The sequence below is a fragment of the Ipomoea nil genome, unplaced genomic scaffold (assembly GCF_001879475.1).
Source record: "Ipomoea nil cultivar Tokyo-kokei standard unplaced genomic scaffold, Asagao_1.1 scaffold0805, whole genome shotgun sequence".
NCBI lineage: Eukaryota > Viridiplantae > Streptophyta > Magnoliopsida > Solanales > Convolvulaceae > Ipomoea > Ipomoea nil.
Window position 1 is genome coordinate 2,296,158 of NW_017617233.1, and position 17,350 is coordinate 2,313,507.

Here is a 17,350-nt window from a genome sequence, read left to right on the forward strand (position 1 = left end):
AATAATTCAAGGTATCATATGGTAGCGTCTACATGCATGGTGCATTGGTGCGTGAGTGGGATAATATTGCCTAATTAACAAGTGAAGTCGTCGTCAACACTCAACATGAAACATCATCTTTTGGTTGTTGATTAATTAAAAACAATAATTAATTCCTAGTATTGCATACATCGTCAATGTTTCAAAAGAGACATCCATGAATTGAAGGAGAAGGGAGGGTGGGGATTGGAAGGCAAGCCATAGTTTATGGTCACTTTGATTAAAGGTAAAAAGTCTACACTACACCTAAACATACACACATAAAGTAATCAAGATTACTCAAAATACTTACAAAACAAGGCATTTTAGAAAAAATGACACATCCGGATAATGTTACATATATCAAATATTTTATTTTATTAATTTATTATGCAAATGAGGTTCAAGATATAGTCGGTCAAAATCAAACGATTACTACTAAGTCAAAAGAGATAACTAGTAGCAAATGCATAATTTTATTTTCTTATGTTTAGTAATAGCTTTCAATGGTAAAATGTTGGATAATGTTGGACTTGGCCCACCAGATCTTCGCCTAACGGTAGTCTTGCATGCATTAAGTTATATATCTTCTAGGTAATAGACTTAGTTTGCATTTACTAGTGTGAGAAATTCTTCATTTTTCTGAAAATACATTTACTTGTTTATTTGAAAAATATGAAACAATCAATATGAGTGTTTAACTAATTAATTATTAGCTTTTTGTAACAACTTATTGCTCCAAAATGTTAAAATTCAAAAAGATGTTCAAACTAACTTTTTCAATCAGCTTTTTGAGAAAGTTATTTTGCATGTAATTAGCTATCAGCTAATAGTTAATTTGTCAAACACTTTTCTGCAATCAGCTAATGCTATCAACTAGTCAAACACACTAACTCAATCAGGTAACCGCTAGCAACTAATTAACAACTATTTACCAAACACGCCATACAATTTTAAATTCAAATGTTTCCAATAGATGTATCTAGAAAAGTTCCACCAATATGTGATGAGTTTTAAGTCTGACAATTTATGAATAAACAATAAATATGAAAGATTCTATAAACCTCATCATTTGATACAGTAGTATTTAATACAAAAATTTTATCCTAATAACAATTTTCATGGGGATAATGATGTGCAAAGTGAATCATTCAAAGATTTAGTACAATCCATTCTTAATTAAATTAATTAATTACCGCTTTTAATATAAGATTAGTGTACGAGAAAGAGGTAATATATAGTAGACAAAAGCAAGTGGGTATGTGGCACTCTAAGGTTCCTACATTATTTCAATTAGTATTCTTCATTCTGGGAAGATGCTAGCTGTCTGTGTTTTCCAAATCCTTTTTACTCTTTTCTTTAGTTTCTTTCTGCAAATGTTTATTGCCCCATCACAAGCTCACAAGCAGCTTTAGCACATGCTAACCAATATATAATTACTATATGTGTTGTGTTTTGGATCAAATTGTCCTCTTGTTTTTTATTATCTAATCTTATTTTAGTAGTGTTTATTTGACATTTTCTCTTAGTCTAGTCTAGTCAATTTCTGACGATAATAAAGTAATTATGAATGTGTGTTGGGCAGAGGTTTAGAGGCTCGAGTCTAACATCTTACCATTGAAACATGGTGTTGACTGTTATGCAAGTATAAAAATAAATTATGCTTTAATTCGTTATTAATTATAATTTTTGGTTAGTAGTAAGTGCTTAACCCTGCCAATTGACATCATATCATGTTATAGGTTGTTGGGAGGGAGAATAAACAGGTGTTGGGAGAAAAAACGTGGTACTGATTTCTTGTCTAGAGTGCTCTAATGTGAATGTGATGATTGTTATTCACATCTGTCAAAGTTGTGTGCTGGACTTATATGGGACTTCCAGGTCTTGAGCTACTCGACTAGATGGTTATTTAAGATTTATGAGTAACATTTTAGCTAATAGCAACTCAATATTCATATCTGAAAAAAAAAAATCAATTAAAGAGAGTAATTTATTTTATTAGAAAACAAACAAAAAATTATTATCTATCATTAATTTTTTTTTGGACACAAATGAGAGAGACCCCAAAAAAAGACAATGCCCTTTTCATTGCTAGATTACAATGTGAGACCAAATTCCGAGAACCTCGTCCTCTTTCATAACTTTGGATTTTGACAAGTCTTGAGGAATTGAACACTTTTGTGCTAGGATTTTCTTTATCTCCAAAGTATCTCTATTGTATGTGCATTGCATTTGATAATTTCTACAATTGAGAACAAAAGCAAAAATCGTTTCAAAAGGTTTAAGGATTGGGTTTCTATTTGTGTACATATGTTTGTGTGTTTGGATAAGATATGGATCGCAGGCCAGGCTGGGCGGTGTTGCAAAATGCCGAACACTATACAATCTCTTTCCAGTTTTTCATGTTTCCTTCTAACCTTACTCCTAATTGGCTTTTTTCTCCTATTATTAGTATGAGAGCCCATTTTGCTATAGCCTTCTTTTTTGGATCCCACATTACAAACTTCCCATTTTCTGCAAATCTCTTATCTTCTCTAACTTCAATTCTTGTAAAATTTAGCATCTTTTCATTAGTTTTATAGATAAATTTTATGGTGTCAAGGAAGTAATATAATTAAGAAAGAAAATAAGGGTATAATAGTCAAATCATATCACTTTTTCTTCCCATCTTTCATGGAAAACAAAATCCTTGATCCAATCAAGAATTTTGTTTTACTCAAATTTGAAAAATTCATTTTCCAATTTCATGAACCAAACACCAGAAAACAACATTGGTCACCCACTTAAACCCCCAAAAATCCCTTCTTTAAAAAAAAATAATAAAATTGTCTAACTACAAGTTTCCTTGGCCGACACAAAGACTAATCTTGTTCATGAATCCTGTTCGAAGCTCAAACTCAAAGAGACTCGCGTTATTTCATTCATACCACATTTAAATTTGTTGCTACCCATACTAATATGGGCTGTTGGTAGGAATCATATTGGATTGGAACCCCTAAATTGGCAAGCCTGGGCCTTTGATGGATTAAACTATATCCAACATGTGTCTTTATGGGCTGAACTAAAATATACTTTTGTTAATACTAAGGAGCTTAAGCAATTTTTTTTTTTTTTTTGAGCAATGAAATAATATAGATACTATCTTCACCATTAACATCAAACTTCAATTGATTTATCTTTGTCTTCTTCTAATTTCAGTAGCTTGTCTAGTTAATCTGATTGTTATATATAACCCTAGTGAGTTTGGATTTATATCTAATTCTTAATATTATTTATTATATATGAACTGAAAGGGTGTTCGTAGTCAAAATAATTAATATTTAGTTTCAATTTTAATAATTTTTTTTTTAAAATAATATTACGTGATACACATGGTACAAGTGTAAGCATTGTATTCAATTGCTACCACGGAATTTTGTATAAACATTTCTGAACAAAACAAATTAAAGGAAAAAAAAAAAACAAACAAACAAAAAGAAGTGGAAGTATGACTAACACCTCCTGAATTAACCTTTTGTCAAAACATTGGAATAACAAAACCAAAACACGACAAAAATAATCATTATCATAAACATGAGTGATAGACAAAATTAGTTAATATCAATAATAACATTATCAAGTATGACTTTTAATTTGAATATGAAATCAAATTTAAATTGTCATTTTTTTTTTCTAGATAAACAACACCCATGCATAATACCTTGCAAATCACCAAAAAAAAAAAAAAAAAAAAAAAAAAAAAAAAAAAAAAAAACGCTTAGGAAAACCTTGTGCGATGTGATCGATTAAGATGATACTGGCAAAAATTAAAGTCATGATCTTCTGGTACGAGAACGATACTCTACTCACTTGAGCACCTCTTTCTGTGCAAATTGGCCATTTAGGAGACACTAATGATATTGTTAATTAAGAATGCATTTGATTTTTTTTAGGGGAAAAAAGAATGCATTTGATTAATTTACTAATAAATCAATTATATTTCTATAGTTAAATGTTTCCAAATTAATTGTAATCTTTAAAATCAAATAGTTTCCTAATATATTTGGTGCTATTTAGTAAAAAAAAAAAAAATTAATTAATTAATGATTGCTAGATATATCCCCCAAATTACCTTACAATATACTCCTTTAATCAATTGCCACTTTAGCAGCATGATGTTAAAATTGTTGAATTCAATCATATGACAGTTGGGCTACAGCTCACCCCTACCCCATCCCCCATTCTCAACAACCATTCTATACTCAAATTGGTATATTACTAATTTTTATTCACATAATTACATAATATTCATTTTAATTTTATTGACACTAATAATTAAAAAAAATTAATCACGTTATAATAAATGTCAATTTCCATTATACAATCACTATATATATATATATATATATATATATATATATATATATATATATATATATATATATATATATATATATATATATATATATATATATATATATATAAGGAACTAAGTTATATATAAAAATTGCAACTAATTTTTAAGCTAATAAATTGAAATAAATTGTAAATTGTAAATAAAACTTATAATAAAGTATATAAATGTGTATAGTTTATAATAAAGTATAAAAATGTTATAACATGAATAAATGATAAATAATTTGTGTTTCGATTGAATTTAATCTTTTTCAACTGGTAGAATATAATTTTTCCTTTTTTTTCATATAGAATTTGTACTTATTATTGTAAATTCTATTTGTAACACAGACATTTGATTACATTTTTTTTTTTTTGGAAAAAAAATGATTTCATTTTTTTTTTTTGGGGAAAAAATTGATTTCATTTTTAATACACATTTATAACATTTAAGGAAAAAAAAAAAAATGTATAGTGGTGAGGACCCGGAGAAATGGAGCTCCGATTGGAAGCATGTGGATCTTCTTCTTCACCCATCTATATTGTATAGCCGTATAAAATGGGCGTGAAGAACCAGACGCGTCTTCACCAACTTCAACTCAGCTCTTCTTGAGTTTCACATTGGATCGGATTGAGAAGCGGGTTGGGGGCTAATGGGGAAAGGGGGAGGCTGTGTTCCCAGCAAGAACAAGCTCCAGAGAACCAACTCCAACAACCGATCGAAAGCGCCGGAGCCCGTTATTTCCGGCGAGCCCAACTCCGGCGCCACCGCCGACAGGGATGCTAATTTGGCGACGGAGTCCACCGCGGCCGTTCAGACCCTCAAAATCTTCATCGTCTTCTACTCAATGTACGGCCACGTGGAGGACTTGGCGAGGAGAATGAAGAAGGGGGTGGACGCCGTGGACGGCGTGGAGGCCGTGCTTTACCGCGTCCCCGAGACCCTTTCCGATGAGGTGCTCCGCCAAATGCGGGCCCCGCCCAAGGATGACGATATCCCGGAGATTGCCTCCGCCGCGGAGCTGCCTGCCGCCGACGGGTTGTTGTTTGGGTTCCCCACGAGGTATGGGTGCATGGCTGCCCAAATGAAGGCGTTCTTTGACTCTACCGGGCAGTTATGGAGGGAGCAGAAGCTCGCCGGAAAACCTGCCGGGTTCTTTGTCAGTACTGGGACTCAAGGAGGTGGACAAGAAACAACTGCGTAAGCTCTTTTTCATTTAAAGTTCGTTTCTTTGATGATTAGTCCTTAATCTTTCATTATCTCTAGGAACCAATTTGCTCAATTTTGCTACTTTTTGTTTGGGTAGGGAGCTTTTTGTATGATCCCTTCAATGTTAATTTTCTTGATCCCATTTGAATAGTTATTGTTTGCCTTTTCTTCATCCAACTATTGAACCCTATGATAAAATGCATAATGTTGTAATGGAGAAGGAAACCTGCAGCCACTACCCGAGTCTGCTTACTAGGTAAACCTCGTCTTGTGACCATAGCTGATAAAGAATCACAAGTAGGTAAACAAATCTAGGTTTCCCATAGTTGATTGGCTCGAACCAAGAAGGTCAATTGGCCACTCCCAGAGTCGAACTTGTAATGTTGTGGGTTGCCCATGTTGCCCCATTTATTGGGTCCTCAATTGTTGTTTTGCTTTGGTGATTTCCATAAAAGTCTAGACACTATCGTGTATACTGGTTAAGTTCAAGTGTGTATTCTAAATGAAAGAATGAACTTTATGAAAATGTCTATTATCTAACCTTCAACAGGAATATCAAAGGATGAACTTTATTGTAACAGAAAGTGAAGTTTTGCAGTAGAAAACTGAAACTTGAGATGCTATTTTTCTTCTGAAAAAAACGGATGCAATCATTATTAGAAGTAATTTAGGTGTTTTCTTGATGGAGTTTCAAATATGTAAAGCATCTGATTTGTATGCCTGGATATCACTTATGAGAGGTGGGAATTATGAAGCAAGCCTAATTGGTGAGCGTGAAAATGTTTTCTTGGTGGAACAAAACAGAGGTCTTAGAAGAATAGGAAGCTGTGAGAAAACAGTCCAGTTTGTTTTTTTTTTTCTTTTTTTGAGCTGTGGGTTAGAGAAGAATCCCAAAATGGCTAAACGAGAATTAGTTGTTAGAAGAGTGACCTCAAGAGCTAGGGACATGGGGTTTTTGGGAGGTGAATCATATAGCATATAGTTTCAATACTGTACAGTGTCTTGAACTTCCGGCCTGTTATTTTCGACATTGATTTCTCATTTCACTATGATTATTGAGGGCCGTGATAACATTGATTTCTAGGGGTTTTGTGTTATTTTCCAAATCAATGCTGATTACTATGGTTAGTATGTGTTTGGGTCAGCAGGGTAGTTCTGGTCGTTTGAAATGAAACATGTGTCGTATTCATTGTCTTGTTTATGAAGCAGAGAGTACTGGGTTCATTCTTTTCACTTGTTTGAAGGTCGAGAACGTAATGCTGTTTCACTATTTACTTGGATTTGTAATTGCAGTTGGACCGCAATCACCCAGTTAGCCCATCACGGGATGCTGTTTGTTCCAATCGGGTACACATTTGGGGCTGGTATGTTCAAAATGGACTCGATCCGAGGCGGGACTCCATATGGGGCTGGAGTTTTCGCTGGCGATGGGTCAAGGGAAGCAACAGAAACTGAGCTTGCACTTGCGGAACATCAAGGAAGGTATATGGCTGCTGTTACTAAGAGGCTGGCTCATGGTTGATGCCATGCAATTGTGTTCACTTAAACTTAAAAGTTACACCACATATATACATCTCGATCTCTTTTCCCTATAGGTGAGATGTGCCTTGCTTTTGTTGATGCTTATAGTCCAATTTAATGATTGTCCATTAAGATGCAGATCTCTCTCTCTCTCTCTCTCTTGAAAACAAAATGTATATTTTCCATCTTTTCATCCTGTGTCTAAAAGGTTGTAATCTGTTAATTCATTCTTTGCTGGACACAATTTATTGCAGTATATGTGATTCCCAGAGTTGTTTGGTTCTACTTTGTGGTGCAATCCTTTAGGGGTGTTTAGTCGAAGGGATTGTGAGTATTGAAACTTAGATTCTTATGATTGGTTCAGGTTATATTAAATTTTTTCAAGAAATGTACCATATCTTCAATATCAAATTTTGAAGGGAATGCAGTGATTCAGTGAGGGAATTAGTCACTGTGTTCGACGTTGAAAACTCTGGGTACACCCCAAAATTTTTTTTTGAAGGGAATGCATCACAAAATGTTTGGTTTTTAACGTTCCCAAGCATTTTTGCCTTTTTAATTCAAAGTCCAAACTCATTACAATTTACATGTACATTTGATTGAACTGGTTAATCTAAACATTACAGGCCTAAAATGTTGTAATCATAGGTTGAATTTGGATTGATTTATATAGGTAAACGTAATAGACAGTGTATAAAATAGAGGAATGAGCTTTAAGAGGCTCAGAGCCTTCAAAGTTACAAATGGAAATGAATTCAAAGTTCGGAAAATGACTATGCGAAACTGGTTGGCTTTTCTACTTCAGAATCTAAAACCTATTAGGCTATTACTTTATGAATTGTTAATGGTTGATAGGGTTGATGGCCACAATTTGTGGTGTGTTTTTGCTTTAGTTTTCTTCTCCATTGTATTGACCAAAAAGAAAAAATTGCAACAGCAGCAGAGTTGGTCAGGCGGTTAACTTGGCAACCACAAAGTAACAAATTCGACTCCCAGTGAGTGAAGGTCTATTAACCTTCCTGGTTTAAGCCGATCAACTATGAACAACCTAAGTTAGTTTACCTCATTGTGGTCATTCTATTGGCTAAGCCATATACAACTTAGGCCTTCAAGCAGCTACAAGTATGAAGAGAATATCTAAACATAATTGATGAAGAAGGGAAAGCAAAATAGTCAAATGCTATTAGCATCACAATTCATTCATTAATATAGAATCACACAAACTGTAATAGAACTCTAACCCTGACCAGACATATGCTCCTCAGTCCTCACAGTAAAGTAAGTGAACAATTTTGGTAGCACAGAGTGACTTTCTGAGCACAGTAACTGTACAATAGAGAGGATGTAGACCACCTAAGTGGAAGCAATAATGGGTGACTGCAAGTGAGTATATTGTGCTAAAAGGGAGTGTTACAGCATAAAAACCACCTTCAGATTCATTTTCTTTCATAGAGAATCTAAATGAGGCTTAAGCATGAGCTTTTCCGCTCCCGAGTTTAAGCTCTAAATCATCCATACCAATGTCATGTATTCTCTCACCCTCCCATGCCATCACTTTGGCGTTTTCAAAATCAAATTCAGAACAACGTGTCCTTTTAGCTGCTCCTGCCCAATCAAAGTCTCTATGGACATTAACGCCAATTAGAGGAGTGGTCTGCTGAGAAAACGGCTGCACGAGATTAAAAGTAGGAGATGTTGGAGCTACCAGAGGGATCCCTGTCTGGGAGCTGACCCAACGAACAGAATCAATTGTAGAGGCATCAGACTCATCGCATTCTGGAATTGTAGCGGGTTTACAATGTTGGCGTCGAGTAGGGCTTGATGGTGCAGAAGAAATAAAGAGCGCATGGTGGGAAGGGTAGAATGAACTATTGGAGAGAGACTCCAAAAAAGGTTTTCGCTTTGAGCTTTTGGTAGGAGAAGAAAGCGGAGGAGTTACAGGGGCACTATTTGATATACGTAGAGGAGGTAAAGAAGATTGAACAGACGCCAGGTTATGGATGAAAGGGAGGATATACGACGGGGGATTTGCATCACCTCTGGAAGGGCTAGGGAATGAAGATGACACGGGGCTGGCATGGTAAGAAGGTGCTGGACTGGGAAAGCACGATGACATTGGGCTTGGCTGGACCGAAGAGCATGCACTTATATTTGCCGAAACACCCATGGTCTCAGTCGGGGGTGGTCTGTGCCCCTGTGTGTCAAACATCATAAAAAGAGTTAGCATTTCCTAGACTGAATGACAAAACACAACTACCAATCACACATTCATTCACCTCAAGAATGCAACAAATTTAAATACATAACCATCAAAGTAACAACACTGTTGGCAATCTACCAGGAATAAGACAAAACAACCTCTTCAGTGAACTAAAAAATCAAGAAAAAAATGTCAAATAGGCCACTAAACTTATCATTTCTGTGCAATTAGGTCACTGAACTTAAAAAGTGTGCAATTAAACCATTAAATAAGTAAAATATATGCAGTTGAGACATTTTTCCTATTTTTTCTGGTAGAATGCGATCATATTACTGGAACTGATATGTACTAAAAATCGCCTTTTCATCTGCCATACTAGTTGGGATGAAAGATTAAAATGCTTTCAACTTAAATTGCATTAAAAATCATAAAAACGTCACAATTGTACATATTTTGCTTGTTTGGTGGTTCGATCGCATACTTTTTCAGCTCAAGACCCAATTGTACAGAACAATAAGTTCAGTTACCTCTTTGACACTTAGGTCCAAAAATCAATACCAAAAGTGCAGCCCTCTTATTGGAGCAAGGAGATTTGGTAGACAATGAACCCAATTGTAAAAATCATGGTAGATTATCATCATAAAAAGACCAGTCAGAAGCTTGCAACTAAATTAACGCTTAACCAAGCTCCAATCTTACATCTTACAGATTATTCTCACAGGACTTTAATCAAACACTACACAGGCAATATGCAAGATCCAAGCGACAACAAGCAGACCAGTACAGCTCCAAATCAAAATCATTATAAAACTTTGCGCATTAAGCTTAAGTTTAGGTTGCTCCCCAGATCTAGATCTATGATCAGAAATGAAAAACAAAACAAAAAACAAAAACAAAAAAAAAAAAAAAAAATTAAGGAGAAGATAGTAAAGCTGTTACCTTGCGATAGGTAGTGCCATCTTCACCGACAACCCAACCAGCTTCAGCACACAAAGCCTTCAAGACCTCGTTATTGTCGCAGTGTTTGGGGAGTTTATAGTTGCCCTGAGCTCTAAGCCCTGCGAAAATCTTGGCGGCTATGGCTCGCCTCCTCCTCTCTCTCCGCTTGTTGTTCTCTCTCTCCTTCCACGTCGGAAGCCGTCCGGATGACCCCTCGCCGGGCGCCGTCATTCTTGAGAAGGAAGAAGATGAAGGGCTAGTACCAAGTACAGAGTCTACTGGAAAGAATTGCAGAGTATAGTACTGGCAGATTAGATCCTCTCCTCACAGAAAAAGTTAGCCGATAATTCTGCCCTAAAACCGTACCGAATGGAGCTTCCTGCCAGTTCAAGATGGAGGTTATACAATTTGGGTATTCTGCAGGGCAAAATATGTTAATATGAGAAAATGTTCCTTAAGCCATAACTCATTAACTCCCAACAAATATATACGTATGACATGGGTAAATCCTCAACTTTAAAAGCTTGGATTGTGAGTAATTATTTTCAAACTTTAGTTATGTAACCAATTGAGCTGTTCATGCGTGTGGGTAAGTGAATTGTTAATTGTATTTATATCGTGTTAAAAGAAATAAATTGTGAATCTTCACATTATCACGATAGTAAAACTTTGAAGTAATCAGTTGAGCCAATCGTGCTAGTTTAATTGAAATTATCACAAGAATAAAACTTTAAGATAATCAGTTGAACAAATTGTGTTAGTTTAATTGAATTAGCCCAGAAAGACTAATCTATGCTCATTTTAATGTATTGTAATTTCATTTTGATAGTCGTTGCCTAATAGTGGGTGAGTAAATCTCGTATTCTGAAAAGTCATTGCATAATGGTGACTGACCCTCTTGATCGTTGATTAATGATGGATGAATCTATTCCACTCAGCAACACCCCAAGTTATTATTGTTATTATTATTGTATATTCAATATACATAAGAAGGATGAAAAAGGTTTAGAGAAGGAAGTTGGGGGTGGGAATAATAATATGAAGAGTTGGAGGAGCGTGAAGAAAGAAAGAAGATGGTGATGCATGCGTTACATTACGGCATATGGGGGAGGTTTGAACGGGTCTAAGATAAGGGTGGGGCCGACATGGAAGAAAAACCATACTCGCACAGTCGGCTGCGCACGTGCGACACAGACACTATCCAAAAAGGATACCACTTTCCACATTTCACATGTCGCCGGGGCAGGGGACACGTCAACCTGCTCCCTGCCCTCCACTCTCTTTCTTCTTCTTATTTTTTTTTTTCTTTCATATTTTTAAAATTCCGCTCCCTTTTTATTTTATTCTTTAAAAAAAAAAAAAAAAAAAGAGAGATTGGCTTAATGATTTTCGATTCAACAGAGCATTTTTTTTTTTTTTTTTTACATTGAAGAAATAAGAGATTCTGTTTTTTGAATATTAAATGTGTTTCGTGTGGGGGAGAAAAAGACGGAAAGTATGAATTGTGGATTAAGTATTAGGGAAGGAAGCGGTGAGATGAAGCAAACAACCAACAGCTAAGCGTGAGGAGATGAGACAAATTGGCCACCAAAGCATTCAAACAACTCATAAAAAGAGATAACTCTCATTTTCCTCCATATTATTAATTATTAAAAAAAAAAGAAGATAATTTTGTTCATTTATATCGAATTAAAACAAAAAGCGCGATAAAAGTATATATTTTTGTCACAGAAATTTGTGTGGTGGTGAAAAAAGTTGTAGTAATGGAACAGGGGGGTGTGATGGGCAAATTATTGTATAGACCATAACAAAAAGTACATTATTGATGTATTAAATGTATATACGAAATAATATACTTTTAATACTCAAATAATATTTTTTTAAAATATAATGTACAATTTTAATATATTACAAATACAATATTTATGTATTAAATATACATTATTTGATAGTATAATCTACATAATTGTGTGGATCATGGTCCACACACTAATAATTGGGTGAGAGTGGATGTCACAGGCAAGAACAGCTGGATATCTCCGCCCGTGTGGCAGTGTGATCATGTGGTTTGGTTGCCGGTTGCCCTCTAAACCACCACGTGGGGCTTTTTATATCTTTTTCTTTTATGCCATTTTTTCTTTTTTGATGGCATCCAAATAAATTACCTTCACTTTTTTTTTGGGGGGTTTTCCTCCCTTTCTCTTTCTTCTTAAAATTTGAAGTAGACTTATTTGTTAAAAAAATTATTTAAAAAGAAAAAAAACAATCAAAGCTTTACACAAGTGGACCTTTAAAGTAGTCTTGAGCTTCTAGACAAAATATACTATGCACCTCTTGATACAAGTTATTTTTTAATATCATTTTGATACACATTTATTTTTAGTGCAATATACTACATGTTTATTTTTAATATATTACAAGTTAAAATGAAATTATAATACAATAGTAATAGGATTATAGGACAACACTACTTACCTTAAAATGAAAGAATGACCCAACCGACAATCATTATACATGGTCCACATTTTTATAATGTTCATTTTTAATATATTGAATGCACTTTTTTTGAAGGTTCATTTTTTGTTTACCGGAAGTCCATTATTTGGTAGTATACCAAATAATGAATCTTCAGTATACAAAAAATGAGTCTTAAGTATATTAAAAATGAATATTTATCTATAGTCCACATTGCAATGTGGACCATGGTCCATAGTATAATTTGCCCCCAGCCGAATACTGAGTTTGGACACCCAAGTTTTCATCAAAGGAGGAGAATTTTTCTATATTTCATATCAGCTCTCAAAGTCAGAAACTAAAGAAACTTCAAAATGAAAAAGAAACCATTTTAGGGTATCACAATTCACAATCCACAACCCATAAAGTGAAGAAATGAGTCCTTCCATAGGCACACATAAGAAACACAATGATAAAGGACCAGAGAGAAGCAGCAGGCATCATGTACTTGTTTAAAAAGGGCATCACCTTCAGCAGCAATGCCATAAATTGTACACTGGTACTAAGATGAGTGGATGACCAAAAGTAAAAGTAGTTGCTGACTAGATTTACAACCAACTTACAGAACACTTCCAAACCCACCATGGTTATGTGCATCGAGGAAAGTATGTCTGGTCCACATATCCCCCACTCATAGCCCTTCTCACGTTTGATTGAAATAACTTTGGGTTGTCTCTCAACACCGCAGCTGCTTCGTGGTTGAGTGGATCCTCGTGATTCGGATCCTGCATGAGGATAGGGACAGAGTCTGATTATACCGTAGTTAGGGAAAAAAGCAAATATAAATCCTAGATGTTCAATTATTCAAGTGATACCGTGAAAAGATGATATAAGCCATAAACAACAGTATTAATGTTGAGGACGGGTTTCCAATCTTCTCTGAGAATATTGAGGCAAACATTCCCTTCCAAATCAATATTAGGATGGTACACCTGTATTTTACATGAGACATGAGAAAACATAGTTTCACCATGTATACGTGCTAAAAGAATGCCATTAACTATTGGCTTACAACATGCTAACATGAAAAGAAAGACACTTAACCTTTGTCTTGCACTTGACTTTTGGCGGCTCATGTGGATAGATAGGAGAAACTTGGAACGAGAATAAAAATTTCCCACCTCTGTGAAATTCAAATCAATACTATTCAGTTGAGTTTTCTATTTCATGAAGAGACACAGAAGTATTTAGGCTGCCAGAAGAAGTTTCTAACCTCATACAGTCCTACATCCAAAATACTATGAAGATACCCATACCCACCCAAACGGAAGAAAATATAATACTGAACAATTAAATTACTTACTGATAATATCCATCATCTGGTTTAATGGTGATTTCAAAGTTCATCAGATTGTCACTCCCATTGGGGAAGGCAATTGTACAAGATTTGGGTAGGTTCAGCTCAGTGATGTCTGTAAATCATAAGAGATTATAAAGTGATTCTTTAATTTTACAAGGGAAAAAACTAAAAATTTCTTATGAGAATATATCAAAGCAAAATTTTCAAATCAGTCATGTATCAACACACACCGAGACTCCAAACAAGAAGGCCACTCAGAGCCCCAAGTTTTGAAACTCCATAAATAATTAAAATACAACTGCAAGATATCATACAAAGCAAAATAACTGTTTCTGCCAAAAGGATTCAGAAAGGCAACAGTAAAAAAAATATTGGAATAGAATCAAGACCTTTGCGCAAGCGTAGTTCCCCAGCACTCTGTCTGTTAACAGGGCCATTCCCACTTGCATTTTCATTAGCTTTTTGTTGCTGCTTTACTTTGAACAATTTGATCATTGTACCTAAACGAGGGAAAAAGAAATTGGATACATTCAAGAATATCAATCGTATTTTCATAAATATTGTAAAATTGTGCAGCAGAAAAACACAAACTTACTATCAGAGTATAACAGACGAGCAAATTTTACTACCAAGCTGATTTACAACACACATTTCACCAGACCGAATGATGTAGAGTATTCTTGTAGAAACATAAAATATTAAATCCCTAGCATTCTTTCAACTGTGAAATTCTCACTCAAACCATTTAACAAACACCATAATTGCAAAATATCATACATATTTCCCCTCATTGTTTCCTTGCAGGGAAGCACAAAAACATCAAGAAAGCTTTCCTGCCCACTAAACCATTAGCAAAGCATAGCAAGTTTTCAAGGGTTATAGTCTTTAACCATACACCTCACACCAATGAAGCCCAAATGCTTATGCTTGAAATGAAATCACCATAAACAGACACAATGGAAAGATTCTGTAATTTCACGAACTAAATTCCGATTTTATCCACAGGGGCAGGGGAAATCTCACAGATTGACTATCTAAGCATGAAAAAAAACTTGCTCAAAAGCCCTAAGCCCGTAATCTATGAAGAAACAACAGTTTTCAGCTCACGGATTAAAACATTCTGCTCGAATATATAGCAAACATATTAAAAACAAAGGAATCAGACAAATAGAATCGATTAATTGCACCAAAACAAAGAAGAATTATCGGAGTTACCTTCTCGGAAAAGGGCTTAAACTCGAAATTGTGATTAGTTCTGAGGCTGGAGAGCTGTTCACGATAACGTAGATTGTTTAGCGATTCGGCCGGATTCCAATACGGTGCTATCAGATTTCTACTCAAATACAAAGATTGTAAGAAATGAGAGAAAGCTTATTTATTACGCTTTTTTTTTTTTCTTCTTTTTATATATTTTTATTTTATTTTATCTCAATAATTCCCATTTTTCCTTTAAAAAAAAAAAAAAGACTTAAAAATGCATATCACTAGGTTAAAAATATGTGTAATTATATTTAATAAATAAAAATGGTGTAATTTACATTTTTTTATTGACATTCGAACCAGTTCATTGATTACATCATCAAAGTTAGCTTATGAATCGAGATTTAACTCTTTTGAAAGGCCAACATTTGCAACGCTCATTCTAAGACAATTCATACTCCGAACTCTTTTTGACACCAAGTAGTTCTTTTTCCCATTGAACGGTTTTACTGTAAACCTTATTAAATATTAGGTAACTCTTTTCTAGGTCGCCTTCTTTGCTAGACAAACACTGGACAAGTGGAGGACGAAGGCTTCATTCTGAATAGCTTTAATTTCAAACTCTTATCGATTCTTTTTGAACCTTATCTAACACTAAATAATTTTTTTCAAGTAGTTTTTTTTATCTATCACACATTGACCTCTCAACGATTACACTGAGATAAAAATGGCGAACCAAAATTTACATATAGACTTCACTGGCAGAAACGCAGAATCAGATGGATGGATATAGTAGCTTATCACTTTCAAACACGAGTTTGGTTTACAACAATTCAGAAAAGCCTGTAACAAAAATATGAGATGAACAGAGAAATCCTGAGCTCCTGACTTGCGGAAAAAGGTTCAACATCGCCATTGCCGAGGATTGAACCCGGGTCACCTATGTGACAAGCAGAAATACTCACCACTATACTACAACGACTTGTTGATATATTTGGTCGATTTTTAATCTATTCTTTGATCTTTACAGAGAAATCCTGAGCAAGGGAATGCATAAAAGATAATCTCGCCGTTGCCGGGGATCGAACCCGGGTCACCCGCGTGACAGGCGGGAATACTTACCACTATACTACAACGACTCGTTGGTCCTCTTAGACGACTTTATGTAAACAGATCTTAAATGAATGTATAGTCATAATTACATGAGATTCTTCGCACATACGAATTCTAAACAAACAAAACATTTATTTATGAAGTGTTTGGCAAATAGCTGTTAGCGGGTTTGACAAATTGATAATATTAGTTGGTTGCAGAAAAATGTTTGATAAATTAATTAATAGTTGATTACATGCAAAATACTCTTTTAAAAATATAATTTATTTTCTCAAAAAGCTGCTCAAAGCAACTTTTTGAATTTTAACATTTTGGAGCAAAAAGCTGATTAACTAAACACTTATATTAATTGTTTAACTAAATCAAACAACACCAAGGATCTTGTGATCCAATGACACCAAATTGTTTTCTCATAGGAAAAGTTGTGGATTTGAGCTTCAAGTGATATCGGCAGACAAGCTAAAGTGATCAAATAACTTGAAATTAACAAATAAGCTAACTATGTTACCCAACGGGACCAAAGACTCATTATTTCCCCCGCATCTCCAATCTACACTCAATCAACTTCATAAAGTTGAAGTTCTATTATGGTTGTACCTTCTTATCAGAGGATGACATGTGTTATTACTAATAAGATTGTAGATGAAAATGTCTCTATGTCAGCTTCCATCCTATATCTTTTGTTGTTTATTTTAAGCGCATTGCAAATTTGCGAGAAGCTCTTCCGCCGTTCTCCACCACGGAACCATCTCCGGCCGCCAAGATTGTGAACCCAGCTCCACCCTTCCTAAATGTGCCATGGAATCTGTGTTGTTTTAAGGCATTTATGTTTCTTTATCAACAAAATCTCTGTTTCCTTAGTTTTTTTCTCATGTGATAGTAACTACAATGTTTTATCCAACTCCTAAACGAATTTTGTATACCTATCACCAACAATCTTTGTGAGGTAAACCACATTAAA

General features: G+C 34.8%; 3 protein-coding genes and 1 non-coding gene across 5 annotated transcripts; 1 reads left to right on the forward strand and 3 right to left on the reverse strand.

Moving 5' to 3' along the window:
- The first annotated feature begins 4,946 nt into the window (after positions 1-4,946).
- On the forward strand, positions 4,947-7,408 carry LOC109177788 (probable NAD(P)H dehydrogenase (quinone) FQR1-like 2). The gene is made up of 2 exons (XM_019327244.1): positions 4,947-5,593; positions 6,896-7,408. The coding sequence occupies exons 1-2, from the start codon at positions 5,046-5,048 to the stop codon at positions 7,122-7,124; spliced, it is 777 nt and encodes a 258-aa protein (XP_019182789.1). The 5' UTR covers positions 4,947-5,045; the 3' UTR covers positions 7,125-7,408.
- Positions 7,409-8,274: 866 nt separating this feature from the next.
- LOC109177786 (BES1/BZR1 homolog protein 2-like) lies at positions 8,275-10,713 on the reverse strand. Its single transcript, XM_019327239.1, has 2 exons — positions 10,263-10,713; positions 8,275-9,317 (listed from the first exon to the last, which is right to left on the reverse strand). Exons 1-2 carry the CDS (start codon positions 10,491-10,493, stop codon positions 8,592-8,594), a joined length of 957 nt encoding a protein of 318 aa, XP_019182784.1. The 5' UTR covers positions 10,494-10,713; the 3' UTR covers positions 8,275-8,591.
- A 2,371-nt stretch (positions 10,714-13,084) lies between these two features.
- On the reverse strand, positions 13,085-15,438 carry LOC109177789 (NEDD8-conjugating enzyme Ubc12-like). 2 transcript variants are annotated; one of them, XM_019327246.1, is made up of 6 exons: positions 15,292-15,438; positions 14,466-14,576; positions 14,080-14,188; positions 13,821-13,899; positions 13,592-13,708; positions 13,085-13,501 (listed from the first exon to the last, which is right to left on the reverse strand). In XM_019327246.1, exons 2-6 carry the CDS (start codon positions 14,569-14,571, stop codon positions 13,364-13,366), a joined length of 549 nt encoding a protein of 182 aa, XP_019182791.1. In that variant the 5' UTR covers positions 14,572-14,576; positions 15,292-15,438; the 3' UTR covers positions 13,085-13,363. The 2 variants fall into 2 exon arrangements, with proteins under 2 accessions (XP_019182791.1, XP_019182790.1); XM_019327245.1 differs by having other exon boundaries at positions 14,466-14,581; positions 15,287-15,438.
- A 905-nt stretch (positions 15,439-16,343) lies between these two features.
- On the reverse strand, positions 16,344-16,415 carry TRNAD-GUC. Its single transcript has one exon. It is a non-coding gene; the product is annotated as a tRNA-Asp (tRNA).
- Positions 16,416-17,350: the final 935 nt, after the last annotated feature.